Source organism: Dendrobates tinctorius, unplaced genomic scaffold, assembly GCF_039654945.1.
Source record: "Dendrobates tinctorius isolate UK_male_01 unplaced genomic scaffold, ASM3965494v1 ptg000155l, whole genome shotgun sequence".
NCBI lineage: Eukaryota > Metazoa > Chordata > Amphibia > Anura > Dendrobatidae > Dendrobates > Dendrobates tinctorius.
Window position 1 is genome coordinate 12355184 of NW_027361822.1, and position 14644 is coordinate 12369827.

At 43.1% G+C, this 14644-nt stretch overlaps 2 protein-coding genes across 3 annotated transcripts in view; one reads left to right on the forward strand and one right to left on the reverse strand.

Moving 5' to 3' along the window:
• Window positions 1–3642, forward strand: part of LOC141051012 (uncharacterized) — an 80242-nt gene extending 76600 nt beyond the window's left edge. For both annotated transcript variants that reach the window (XM_073547790.1, XM_073547791.1), the window contains one exon: window positions 1388–3642. In XM_073547790.1, the coding sequence (XP_073403891.1) occupies window positions 1388–3438 (2051 nt within the window). In that variant the 3' untranslated portion in view covers window positions 3439–3642. The remainder of the gene's footprint in view (window positions 1–1387) is intronic.
• Window positions 1–14644, reverse strand: part of LOC141051007 (uncharacterized) — an 850460-nt gene that overhangs the window by 708099 nt on the left and 127717 nt on the right. The gene's annotated exons all lie outside the window — the stretch shown is intronic.

Here is a 14644-nt window from a genome sequence, read left to right on the forward strand (position 1 = left end):
TTGTATCAACGGTTCAGGCTGGTGGTGGTGGTGTCATGGTGTGGGGAATTTTTTCTTGGCACTCTTTGGGCCCCTTGGTACCAATTGAGCATCGTTGCAACGCCACAGCCTACCTGAGTATTGTTGCTGACCATGTCCATCCCTTTATGACCACAATGTACCCAACATCTGATGGCTACTTTCAGCAGGATAATGCGCCATGTCATAAAGCTCGAATCATCTCAGATTGGTTTCTTGAACATGACAATGAGTTCACTGTACTCAAATGGCCTCCTCAGTCACCAGATCTCAATCCAATAGAGCATCTTTGGGATGTGGTGGAACGGGAGATTCGCATCAGGGATGTGCAGCCGACAAATCTGCGCCAACTGTGTGATGCCATCATGTCAATATGGTCCAAAATCTCTGAGGAATGCTTCCAGCACCTTGTTGAATCTCTGCCACGAAGAATTGAGGCAGTTCTGAAGGCAAAAGGGGGTCCAACCCGTTACTAGCATGGTGTACCTAATAAAGTGGCCAGTGAGTGTACATGATGGTTGATTCCCTTAATAATGGTACCTTTGCCACCGATCTAGCATGAGCCATTATGAGAAATTGTGGTCTGCAGGTTATTTACATATAAACTGAGTTTCTCACTCACTGGGGGTACATCAAAACAGAGTATTGCAGGGTCCAGCCATAGACGTACTGCCAGCGTTTTTTCCACTAATGCAAATAAAATTGGTGATAAAGGGCAGCCCTGCCGAGTGCCACTTTGTAGCTGAAAGAGTTCTGAGGTCCTCCTCTTCATTGTTACCCAGTAAATAGATTCAGTGTATTTTATCCATGGAATAAAGGTGTCTCCTAACCCTAAACTGAAAGTGTATGACACAAGAAAGGCCACTAAATTGAATTGAATGTTTTGGAAATAGCACGGGAAAATATTGCCCTGGACGCGATATGATAGTAAGTCGCTTTAGGGTTTTTTAAAAATTATATGTGCAATAAGGGTCATTGAGCAACCAAACAACAAGCCCGTTTTGTCAGAGTGTATTAATGAACAAAGTTCTGAATTTACCCAACTAGCTAATATTTTGGCCAAAATTTTACTATCCGATTGTAGTACACAAACTGAGAATCACATATTCAAGGGTTCTTAAAATGCTAGCTATGCACATGATTCACCCCCTCTGGGACTTCACTAGAGCTCCTTCTGGCAGTCCTATAGAGAATTAATTGAGCAATGGTCAGGCATCGCCCTGTTTCTCCATTTTGTAGGCAGGATAAAAGTGCATTGACGGGGATATAAATTCCTCCTGCTGATTGACACTGGTCGCAACAGTTGAACTTCCAGTGATAAATTGTTATAACTGGACAACCCTTTTAATAAAGGTTATGTTTTTGACAGATTTCTATTCCAGGACATTAGAAGGACAATGGATATCTTTAGAGTTCAGCACAGAAGATGGTCGCATAACACAACATGCATATGAAGAGCAAGACAAAGATCTGTCAGCTGAACTTTTTAAACAGATCCTATCAAAGACTATTAAGGAAACTAAAAATCACAAAAGGGGTGATAAAACGCAAACAGCATACCTTTTAAAGAAAAAATATTCATGTTCAGAATGTGAGAAATGTTATAGAGCTAAACATCTTCTTGTTATACATCAAAAGATTCATCAAAGGTTTAAGCCATTTTCATGTCTAGAATGTGGGAAATGTTTTAATCGGAATACACATTTGGTTATACATCGGAGAATTCACACAGGGGAGAAGCCATTTTCATGTTCAGAATGTGGGAAGTGTTTTAATGAAAAATCAGGTCTTGTTACACATCAAAGAATTCACACTGGGGAGAAGCCGTATTCCTGCCCAGATTGTGACAAATGTTTTCATATAAAATCATGTCTTACAAAACATCAGAAAATTCACATAGAGAAAAAGGAATTTTCATGTACAGAATGTGGGTTATGTTTTAGATACAAACACACACTCATTAGACATCAGAGAAGTCACACAGGTGAAAAGCCTTTTCTATGTTCAGAATGTGGGAAATGTTTTAGCAGTAAATTCACTCTTATAATGCATCAGAGAAATCATACAGGGGAGAAGCCATTTTCATGTTCTGAATGTGGGAAATTCTTTATAAATAAGTATTGTCTGGTTTCACATCAAAGAATTCACACGGGGGAGAAACCTTTTTCATGTTCAGAATGTGGAAAATTCTTTACAAATAAGTCAATTTTGGTTACACATCAGAGAATTCACACAGGGGAGAGACCTTTTCCATGTTCAGAATGTGGAAAATTCTTTGCAAATAAGTCAAGGCTGGTTACACATCAGAGAATTCACACAGGGGAGAAACCTTTTTCATGTTCCGAATGCGGAAAATTCTTTACAAGTAAGGCAAGACTGATTACGCACCAGAGAATTCACACAGGGGAGAAACCATTTTCATGTTCAGAATGTGGGAAATGTTACAGAGATAAAAAACATCTTGTTTCGCATCAATACATTCATCAAGTATTTAAGCCATTTTATTGTTCAGAATGTGGGAAGTGTTTTAACCGGAAATCACATTTTGTTACACATCAAAGAACTCACACAGGAGAAAAGCCATATTCATGCCCAGAATGTGACAAATGTTTTCATGAAAAATCATCTCTTACAAAACATCAGAGAATTCACACAAAGAAAAAGGCATTTTCCTGTTCAGAATGTGGGTTATGTTTTAGTTACAAAAGTTCTCTCACTAGGCATCAGAGAATTCACACAGATGAAAAGCCTTTTTTATGTTCAGAATGTGGGAAAAGTTTTACCAATAAATCCTCTCTTGATACACATCTGAGAAGTCACACAGGGGAAAAGCCATTTACCTGTTTAGAATGTGGACATTCTTTTCACCAGAAATCAAAACTTGTTATACATCAGAGAAGCCACACAGGGGAGAAGCCATATTCATGTTCAGAATGTGAGCAATGTTTCAGCAATAAAGCTGCTCTTGTTCTTCATGAGAAAATTCATACAGGAGAGAAACTGTTTTCATGTTTACAGTGTGGAAAATTCTTTACAAGTAAGCCAAAGTTGGTTATACATCAGAGAAGTCACACAGGGGAGAGACCATATTCATGTTCACAATGTGGAAAATTCTTTAAAAGTAAGTCAAATCTAATTACACATCAGAAAACTCACTCCGGGGAGAAACCATTTTCATGTTCACAATGTGGAAAATGCTTTACAACCAAGTCAAGGCTGATTACACATCAGAGAAGTCACACAGGGGAGAAACCATTTTCATGTTCAGAATGTGGTAACCGTTTCAGTTTTAAGGCAAATCTTGTTGCACATCAGAGAATTCACACAGGGGAGAAGCCATTTTCATGTGGAGGATGTGACAAATGTTATATTCAGAGACAAAGTCTTTACAAGCATCAAAAAAACCATGGACATAACTGAAAAAAAAGTGTACAACAGAAACAGTCAAAGTAAAGTCACATGACATACACAAGAAAGAGAAAACCGTTTGAAGCATACTTGGGCAAATTTTGATGTCTCAACAGTCAGGCCCCCTGAGAGAGATAGTCAAAGGACGAAAGAGTGCGATTGAACTAATGATTCTGATTTTTTTCAGAATCTCAATTGTAGCCCCTCATCAGACAACATAATTTTATTAGTGGAACTAAGTTCTGCTGAAAGAAGCAAAGAGTTGCTTAGGTCCATGCAGTTCGCAGGGCTGCACAAACTTTGGCGAGAACGTTCATAAAGAAAGCAGTGAGAAAAAGCTAGGACTACGTTATCTATTTGCTGCACATAACTGGCAACTAAGTAGGGTCTGGAAAGTGTAAGTAAATAACACCTAAAATACAGCATTGTGTCCTGTAGCTTTCCTGAGTAGTTCTCAGTACCAATGCTGATTCTTTTAATCCCTTAAAGGGGATCTGTCACCCCATTTTTGCCCTATTAGCTGCGGCCACCTCCATCAGGGGCTTATCTACAGCATTCTGTAATGCTGTAGATAAGCCCCCGATGTAACATGAAAGAAAAAAAAGTTAGATTATACTCACCCCGGCGTTCGGTTCGGTCCGATGGGTATCGCCGTCCCGTCCGACACCTCCCATCTTCATACGATGATGTCCTCCTCCTTGCTTCTCCCTAGGCTCCTGCACACGCGTACTTTATCTGCCCTGTGGAGGGCAGAGCAGAGTACTGCAGTGCGCAGGCGCCGGACATCTCTGACCTATCCCTGCGCACTGCAGTACTTTACTCTGCCCTCAACAGGGCAGATAAAGTACGCCTGTGCAGGAGCCGAGGGAGAAGCAAGGAGGAAGACATCATCGTATGAAGATGGGAGGGACTGGACCGTGCGACACCCACCGCACCCAACTCTACCCCCCGGTGAGTATAGTCTAACGTGTTTTTCTTATCTTTCAGGTTTCATTGGGGGCTTATCTACAGCATTACAGAATGCAGTAGATAAGCCCAATGGCTGTGGCCGCAGCTTATAGGCCGAAAATGGGGTGACAGATTCCCTTTAATTGCTGGATGAAATCTCCAACTACACTTTGTATGTTAGATAAAACACTAGGGAGAAAGTAGCACCAATAGGGTCTTACCCACCAAACATTAAGAGTATTTTTATCAGATTGTGCTAACCTAATCCATTGTATTAAATGTTTTTAAGTTGATGTTTAGCTGTTGCTGATCCACGGGTTGTCAAAACCAATGAATATCTGAATCTGGGGATTTTGTGGATACTTCCCGCGTTGCCGATTTATTGAAGACGTCAATTGAAAGAAATTTATTAACTTGCAATTTTTATTCAACACATTTTAAAGTGACAGGCATTACTGCAGGACACAAACACATATAAACAATAATGTACAGGATGGTTTTTAAAGGCTTAAATTTTGAATAACGGTGCCAGATCGACACAAGACTGTCAGTTCTATCAAAGTTCAGTAAATTGGCACATGATTACATCGGATAGCAAAAGTAAATATGAATTCATTAAATTTATACATGAAGAATCTTTATAAAAAGTGTATAAAAATCATGTTAGAAACATTTACATTTATATATATTAATTCAATTTTTCGTTTCAATAAAACTGCTCATTCACTTATTTAAAAACCAGGAGTTGGACTCGAACCCAGGTCTCTATAGGGAAATCCACAAAGTTCTCTATTATTTATTCATTAAACTACTATGTGCATTTTTGAGGGTTAACAGGAAAAGAAAGGCAGGATCCAAGGGTAGAAAAGAAAGTTTTTTTTCATAGAAAACGTGATTTGTTATATTCCATGATTTTCTTGTTTTATTTCATTTATTTAATATGTATATTTCATTATAATGAGCTAAAATATTATTATTCCAATTCTTCTAGGTGTTATTTCAGCTGATTGTATATGTAACTATTCAAACCAACCTTTATAGCATAGGTATTTCATATCCCTGGTATTCTATGTATTACTTTGTGTCATTATACTGATCTGTGTATTTTAATTATTATGTGATTTTAATTATTTTTATGTGATTATGTGCAGTCGCCCACGGAAACTGGACAAAGGGAGGTCCAGCGTGTTTAGGGGCTGCAAACTAATGAAGTGAAGCTGTGTGTAAGAGACTTTGTCACAATGTGCAGTCACCCACGGAAACTTGACAAAGGGAGGGCCAACGTGTTTAGGCACTGCAAACTAATGAAGTGAAGCTGTGTGTAAGAGACTTTGTCATGGTGTGCGGTCGCCCACAGAAACTGGACACAGGGAAGTCCAGCGTGTTTAGGGACTGTGATTTAAAGCAGTGTACTATGTAGTGCTATGACCTGATGTGAACTGAACACTAATGATATGCACTTGTGTGAATTTGAACTTTAATGCCGTGAAGATAACACATTAAAGAGATTTTTGTGTTTGAATTTTGTGGGTCACTGCCTCATCATTGCGTACGGTGCTACCGCTGCACTACAGGGGAATCTCACAGTCAAATAGTCAGGAAAACCCTAAACTAATACTTCAAATAATCTTTAACTCTGTTCTTGGAGATCCACCCTCCAAAATAGACAGAACACATCGAGCTCTACAGCCTAATGGATCTACAACATGTTGAAATCATCTCTTGCCTTCATGATTATTCAGACGAAAGAAAAGGTTATGACAAAGGCTAGGTTTCAGAATGAGTTATCATCCTACTTATGCTCTGAAATTCAGCTATTTCTAGATCTGTCTCGTATCACCCTACAGAAGAGAAGACTTCTTAAACTTATATTAGACGTTCTAAACGACCTACGAATCCCCTACAGGTGGAGGTTTGTTTTTTTTGCATTAACAGCCCATCATGAAGGAATTTCTGCGATACTGTGTTCCTTGAATCATTTACCAGCTTTTTGTGCAACCTTGAATTTGCAGGCTCCTAAAATTGTGGACTGGGAGGCCCCTCTGCCTTTGGGGGCACCACAGGCAATTTGGAACCGAAAAAAGAAGAAAGGATCATAGAGGATCGGATGATAACGGCATTGGGGAAGATTTTTCTCTTAATAGACCCCGTTGAGCTTATTCTAATTGTCACTAGACATTATTATCAATGCTTTTCGCCTGATGCCTTTGGAGGTTATTTTCTAAGATCTGGCGGGTACTTGTTTGTTCTTATGCTGATTTTGGTTATATGTGGAGCTTTCTATATTATATGCAAAATTTCCATATGTGGTAAACAATATAAGCCTGGGGGGGTTCTTGTCTGATACGTTGTATAGGGTTCTTTTTTTTTTTTTTTTTTTACCTTTTTTGTTCTCTCTCCCTTGGCTTATTCAGCTTATAATAACAGTAAGAAAGGTGGAGTGGCAATTTTGTTTTCTTCAAACTGTTCACTACTGGTGACTAAGGCTCATAGTGAACCGGAGAGTAGGTTTGTTGTCCTGGAAGCACTTCTGCAGTGTTAACCAACAATTCTATGTAATATCTATTCATCAACATAGTAGACATCTCCAGCTTGTCTCATATGATCTTTCAGATCCTGTCAACTCCCTGATGGGGGGAAGCCCTGAAACAAGGACTCTGTATTTAGTTAGCCATGACAGGTGTATGTTTCTCCCACGGGGTCCTCCATGTCCTCCCCCTGATCCCCGAGTTGTCCTGGGAAATTCTACATGTACCTGATGAGAATGGAACTTGTGTCCACTGCATCCAACCCCAGAGTGCTCACCCCCAGCTAGGGGGATGGTCACTTGGTGGCCTGGTAAATACTGTTCTGGGAGCACAATATTTGGGTTGACCAGTGTCCTGAAGTCCCTGTGCATCGGGCTTGTCAGACTCCCGAATCTTTCTCCGGTAGGTTTCAAGCGTGACGGCATACCTCTCTAATAATGCGTTGCGAATAGTAGAGTAACATTTCTGGTCCCCAGAAGACAAGTTATTAAAAGCTTCTCTTGCTTTTCTGGTCAGGCCAAAATCTGGGCCAGTCACTGACACACTTCATGCAGCAGGCAGAGGTTCTCAAATAACCGGAGATGTTCATCAAAATCTGAGGTGTCCTCATTGAACTGTCATATATTCCAGTACCTTAAAGATGGGGGCCAATCTCTCCTGTTATCCACTGTCCTCTGCCCTGGGGCGGGTGAGAGTACTGTTACATGCACACCCAGATATTTGCTTAACACTGCCGCCAGCTCTATCTCCGTGGCCCAGCCTCCAGCATCTGCCTCAGCTCAGTCGGTCGATCCTCCGCCATCTGGATGATGGCCCTAAGCTGTGGTCCATCCATGTGGTTGCTCACAGTCCCAGTCAGTCCAGTGTTGTATTATGTTTGCCTAATTTTCATCTGGCAAGCACTCTAGCTCTCAGAGCAAAGGGCTCTCAGCTCCTCATTCTTGAGCCTCTTAAAGATGGAGTCTCATCTCTTCTCCCATATCACCGCGCAGTAATTTTCCCTGGTAAGCTGTCCAGAGATAAGTGATCCCACCAGCTGCCACCACTTGTGAAGAGCTGAGGTTGTGTGTTATAATAATCACCTAGGCAGGTCAACAATATAATTATTTTTTTATTCCATACATTCAATGTTGTACAACATATCCAGGTAGATGGCCAAAATACAATATCCTCAGTATACAAGATCCCTTCTCCGGGGCCGATAGCTTTACTGTCCCTGTACCATGTGATAATCACGGTCTCCCAACTTTTGGTTGGCCCACAGATTTTGTATCTCTCGCCAGTATAGTCTGTAGTCACAGTCCAGGCTGTCCATACAACAAATATCACAACCGACGTCCATTTATCCAGGACCAACAATCCTTAAGAAAATTTGTTAAATTCAGACAACAGATCTCCAACCATAGCAGGGGATTCAGCACGGCCAACAACCGATCTACAAAACTCCATAGATCCATCCATCTATCCATCTATCCCAGCATAGATGCTCTCCTTCCAAAGTCACTCCAACAACTGCCTGACTAAACCTGTGGTGTCTTTTTCTTCCTCCCCTGGGTCTACAATTCCCATCCATACAATGGGCCTAGGCTGGGAGTAAAATGGCTTGAGACCCTGAGATACAGATGAGATTGACAGAAGGATTGCTTTACATTGACCTTTGGCAATCTCCTGTCTGGCCTTGGGTATATATAAGATCCAGCCTACACACCTTCCTCTGCTTGCTGTCACTGAATGTAAACATTGATTCTTGAAGATGAACTGATGAGCAAGCAAATCACTAATAAAACACAACAAGCAAATATCTAATAAAATACAACAATATCAATGCAACTGGAAAAGTCTACATCCCGTAGAGCAGTAGACTCCACTCTAAGGGCATTGGTCCAATAGTCTTTAGTCCGTGGCCAGCTTCTCACAGACCTCAACATTAGAAAATCTTTAATGGATCATCTATCTGACTTTTTTCACCTTGATGAGGGTTCAGTATCTTCAATTTTGTGGGAGGCATATAAGGCGGTAGTGAGGGGTCATTGTATTAAAGAGGGTTCCAAATTGAAAAAAATGCCAAACTTGAAAACAATAATTTATCTTCATAACTTAAAAGAGAAGAATATAAACTATATAACTATATTGTCACGATTCGACTGGCAAGTGACCTGTGACCAGGGGCACCTTTCTTGGCCCTAACACTAGGGGTCACCCTAGCTCGCCCTGTTCCCCGGGATGCTTCAGATGACGAAGCTTGTCAATGCAACCCCCTACTTCCACTCTTGACATACTGATAGTAACACCGCAGAAAAAATGCTAGCACAGGCTTCCGTTGTTTCAGATGCTGCACATCTCAAATTTTCACAGCATAGACAATTGCCTTCAGATGACCCAAAAGATAAAAATCTAAGGGGGTCAGATCGGGAGACCTTGGTGGCCATTCAACTGGCCCACGACGACCAATCCACTTTCCAGGAAACTGTTCATATAGGAATGCTCTGACCTGACACCCATAATTGATGGTATGGTGTGGTATATGGGGTACAAAGATAGTGGGGCCATTCTTCATCAATGGAAACCTTAATGCCCCAGGATATCTGAAATTGCTACATGATGATGTGTTGCCCTCTTTATGCACTGAAGATGGCACATTCCCTGAGTTTTTCCAGCAAGATGGTGCACCACCACATTATGGGTGTCAGGTCCGAGCATTCCTACAAGGAATCTGACCCCCTTAGACTAGCATTTCTTCTACGGTGTTGCTATCATTGTGTCAAGAGTGGGAGAAGAGGGTTGCATTGACAATCCAACACAATGGGCAGCACTTTGAACACATTTTATAAGTGGTCATAAACTTGTAAATAACTCATGAAAGAATAAAGTTACGTTAAAACCAAGCACACCATTGTTTTTCTTGTGAAATTCTCAATAAGCTTGATGTGTCACATGACCCTCTTCCCTTTGGGAAAAATAATTTTTGATCCAAAATGTCCTACTTCAAAATGGCCGTCATGGTCACCACCCATCTTGAAAAGTTTCCCCCCTTCCATATACTAATGTGCCACAAACAGGAAGTTGATATCACCTACCATTCTCATTTTATTTAGGTGTATCCATATATATGGCCCACCCTGTAGATACCTCAAGGGCACCTCGTACATGGTATCATGTACACCAGGGTTCCCCAACTCCAGTCCTCAAGGCATGGGCGGACATACCGCCGGTTCAACCGGTGCGTTGCACCGGGGCCCAGAGGCTCCAGGGGGCCCCTGTAGGGCGGCTAATGATGAGGGCAATCTGGACAGTTTCTCCGGGCCCAAGGCTCCGGGGGGCCCCTGGCTAGATTTCCCTCATGTGTAGCGGAGGGCAGGGACAGATCCCAACAGCTCCGCTGCCTGCAAGAAAAAACAGCAGGATACTTCCTGCCCGGCGCCAGCGCTTCCTGTGTCTCTCTGACACAGAGAGCAGCGCCGCTGAATGACATCATCATTCAGCAGCCGCTGCTGTGCCAGAGACACAGGAAGCAGCCGGAGGGCGGAGGCGGTGATGCTGCGGAGCGGACATCTGAGGTACTGTGCTGCCTGTTGCTGCTGTGTGTGTGTGTGTGTGCGTGTGACTGTGTATGTATGTGTGTATGTATGTAGTATGATGATGGGAGTGATGGGGAGAAGGAAATGATGTAGTATGTGTGTGGAGTGGATGTGTGTGTGTGTGTGTGTGTGTGTGTATGCATGTGTCGTGTGTACGTGTGTGTGAATCGATGTGTATGTGTGTAGGTGGAGAAGGCCATGATGGGAAGAAGGCCTTGATGGAGGTGATGGGGAAAAAGCCATGATGGAGGTGATGGGGAGAAGGCCATGATGGAGGTGATGGGAAGAAGGCCATGATGGAGGTGATGGGAAGAAGGCCATGATGGAGGTGATGAGGAGATTGCCATGATGGAGGTGATGCGGAAAAGACCATGATGGAGGTGATGGGGAAAAGGCCATGATGGAGGTGATGGGGAAAAGGCCATGATGGAGGTGATGGGGAAAAGGCCATGATGGAGGTGATGGGGAAAAGGCCATGATGAAGGTGATGGTGAGAAGGCCATGATGGGGGTGATGGGGAGAAGGCCATGATGGGGGTGATGGAGAGGGTAATGATGGGGATGGTGGGGGAAGAGGAAATGATGGAAGTGGTGGAAAGGGCAATGATGGGGTGGGGGAGAAGGCAATGATGGTGGTAGTGGAAAAGACAATGATGGGAGTGATGGGGAAGGAGACAATGATGGGGTGATGGAGGAGAAGGCAATGATGGAGGTAGTGGAAAGGGCAATGATGGGGTGGCAGGGGAGAAAGCAATGGTAGTGGTGGGGAGAAGGCAATGATGGAGGTGGGAAAGAGGGCAATGATGGGGTGGGGGAGAGGACAATAATGGGATGCGGGGAGAGGAGGACAATGAGGGTTGTAGGGGATTGGGATGGGAGGAAGGGGGACTTATAATGGGCTTAGGAACAGGGGGAGGTGGAGGAAGACATTATTATGGCTTATTATGTCTAACACAGTCCCTTAGTATATAGTGTACTCACTTATTATGTCTAACACAGTCCCTTAGCATATAGTATATGTACTTATTATGTATAACATAGTCCCTTAGCATATAGTGTACTCACTAATTCTGTATAACACCATCCTTAGTTACATAGTTTCTTCTTTTATTATGCATAACACTGTCCCTTATTACGTACCATCCTCTCTAGTTATATATGGTGCCGTCCCGTAATATATAGCTTCCTCTGCTGTTATGTACAGTGCTGTCTCTTACATAGTGTATTCTAGTTAATTTTGTTATTAACAGTGCCCTCTTTTATTACATAGTCTCCTCTCTTTTTAGATATAAAATGACTGCTGATGGAGGAGCAGGTGCCAGACGACCAGTCCATCAGCTCCTCCATTAGAAAAAAAGCTTTCCCATGTTCCATCAGCCATCATTGCATTATACCGTTAACAAGACAGGATGGTATGTAATAAAAAACAGGGCTCTATATAATCCAATATGTAGGGAACGGTGCTGTACATAGCAAGAGAGGGCACTGCATGATAAGGGACAGCAATATGCACAATAAAGGAGACTATGTAATATATACATGTATGTGTGTGGTGCAATATATATATATATATATATATATATATATATATATATACACACAGCTTTGTCACCATAAAAGGAAGGGGGCCCAGACACATTTCTTGCACAGGGGCCCCAAGCTGTCAGTGTCCGCCCCTGCCTCAAGGCCCACCAACAGATCATGTTTTCAGGATTTCCTTAGTATTGCTCAGGTGATAATTGCTTCACCTGTGCAATACCAAGGAAATCCTGAAAACATGATCTGTTGGTGGGCCTTGAGGACTGGAGTAGAGGAGCCCTGATGTACACCACATTGGAAGATGTGCATGAAAAGAAATCCATGACCTTATAGTCCTGATTTGTGTTTGGTATGTGGACTATATTTGTTGGTAATCTGTTGGTAAAAGGTTTGCATTTATTATTGTTACATGGCAATATGCCCGTCCCTGATGATGGGACAACACTTCTGACAAGGAAATTCCTTAAGTTAGGGGTCAGTTTGTAGGAGAGAAGCGGTAGTTCGGAGAATATTTATTTCAGTTTGTGGTCTCTGTGGAATATGGTTGGAGATCGGCACCAATTTTCCTTAGGATGCTCATGTGGGGTTGCATGTGACCACAAGAGGCACCCTGTTGTTATTCTCTCTCATTCTGTAATCCAGGGGTCCCCAACCTGTAGCTCGGGAGCCACATGTGGCTCGCGGTCCCATGAATTGTGGCTCGTGACTGTCTGCCAGCTTGGTGCATTAACTCCAGATCTAGCAAACGGGTATGAAGAGTACATCTCAAAATGGTGAATTTTGTGAGTAGCCCTGCACAGAAGAGCAGATCTGGGTGCAAATATACTGGTCTGGGGGTTTAGAGATGTTTTAGGTATGGTACCCTGGAGGATGGTACTACCTGTTGGAGGAGGTGCTCAAAGCTGGATGTGACAGTGTGTTGGGAGAATACTGAATGTGGGTACTGTAGTGAAACCACCAGGGGGAGCTGGTGAGGGAAGAGAGGTTACACACTAAGCGTAGCAACTAGAGTTGAGCGAAAAGGGTCGAAAAATTTCAAAAGTCGCCGACTTTTGGCAAAGTCGGGTTTCATGAAACGAAACCCGACCCTAGGATGAGGTCGGCCACGAGGTCGGCGACTTACGCGCCAAAGTCGCGTTTCAAAAGTTTGTTTTGCGCTCTTTTTCAGCCAATCAGGATCCACGGACACTGTGGGCAACGTGATGACATAGGCAGGGGTCACCACCATCTTTCAGAAGGGCATGCAAGTGATTGGCTTGCTTTGGTGGGCGTCACAGGGGGTATAAAAGGGCGTGCACGCCGACCGCCATCTTACTTCTGCCAATCTCAGTATAGGGAGAGGTTGCTGCTGATTCTGTAGGGAGAGCGTTAGGCAGGGAAGAAGACAAAAAAACTGCTTCTGCTGCTAGCGAATTGGCCTGCACAACACACCAGTCACTGTGTGTGCAGTGCAAGGGGAGGTTATATAGTGGTGTATCAGTGGTGTTGGTTGTTGGGCTGCCTTCTAAGGCTTCCTGACATTCCTGCATTGCTGTTTACCCACTGCTCCGCAAACTGCTTTATTAAAAGCAATCCCAATTTTTTTTTTTTGTCCTGCTGAGAAGAAAAAAAAACTGCTTCTGCTGCTAGCAATTTGGCCTGCACAACACACCAGTCACTGTGTGTGCAGTGCAAGGGGAGGCTATATTGTGGTGTATCAGTGGTGTTGGTTGTTGGGCTGCCTTTTAAGGCTTCCTGACAGGCTGGCATTGCTGTTTACCCACTGCTCTGCAAACTGCTTTTTTAAAAGCAATCCAATCTCCCTTATCCTCTAGTCACTTTGGTCACAGCTGTGCCATCGAGCCTGTCACATAGCGCTCAGATATTCATTGGGCCTCACACAATCCAAAAGTGTCCAGTGTCCAAAAGTGTGTGCAGAGATTCAAAATCTCCCTTATCCTCTAGTCACTTTGGTCACAGCTGTGCCATCGAGCCTGTCACATAGCGCTCAGATATTCATTGGGCCTCACACAATCCAAAAGTGTCCAGTGTCCAAAAGTGTGTGCAGAGATTCAAAATCTCCCTTATCCTCTAGTCACTTTGGTCACAGCTGTGCCATCGAGCCTGTCACATAGCGCTCAGATATTCATTGGGCCTCACACAATCCAAAAGTGTCCAGTGTCCAAAAGTGTGTGCAGAGATTCAAAATCTCCCTTATCCTCTAGTCACTTTGGTCACAGCTGTGCCATCGAGCCTGTCACATAGCGCTCAGATATTCATTGGGCCTCACACAATCCAAAAGTGTCCAGTGTCCAAAAGTGTGTGCAGAGATTCAAAATCTCCCTTATCCTCTAGTCACTTTGGTCACAGCTGTGCCATCGAGCCTGTCACATAGCGCTCAGATATTCATTGGGCCTCACACAATCCAAAAGTGTCCAGTGTCCAAAAGTGTGTGCAGAGATTCAAAATCTCCCTTATCCTCTAGTCACTTTGGTCACAGCTGTGCCATCGAGCCTGTCACATAGCGCTCAGATATTCATTGGGCCTCACACAATCCAAAAGTGTCCAGTGTCCAAAAGTGTGTGCAGAGATTCAAAATCTCCCTTATCCTCTAGTCACTTTGGTCACAGCTGTGCCATCGAGCCTG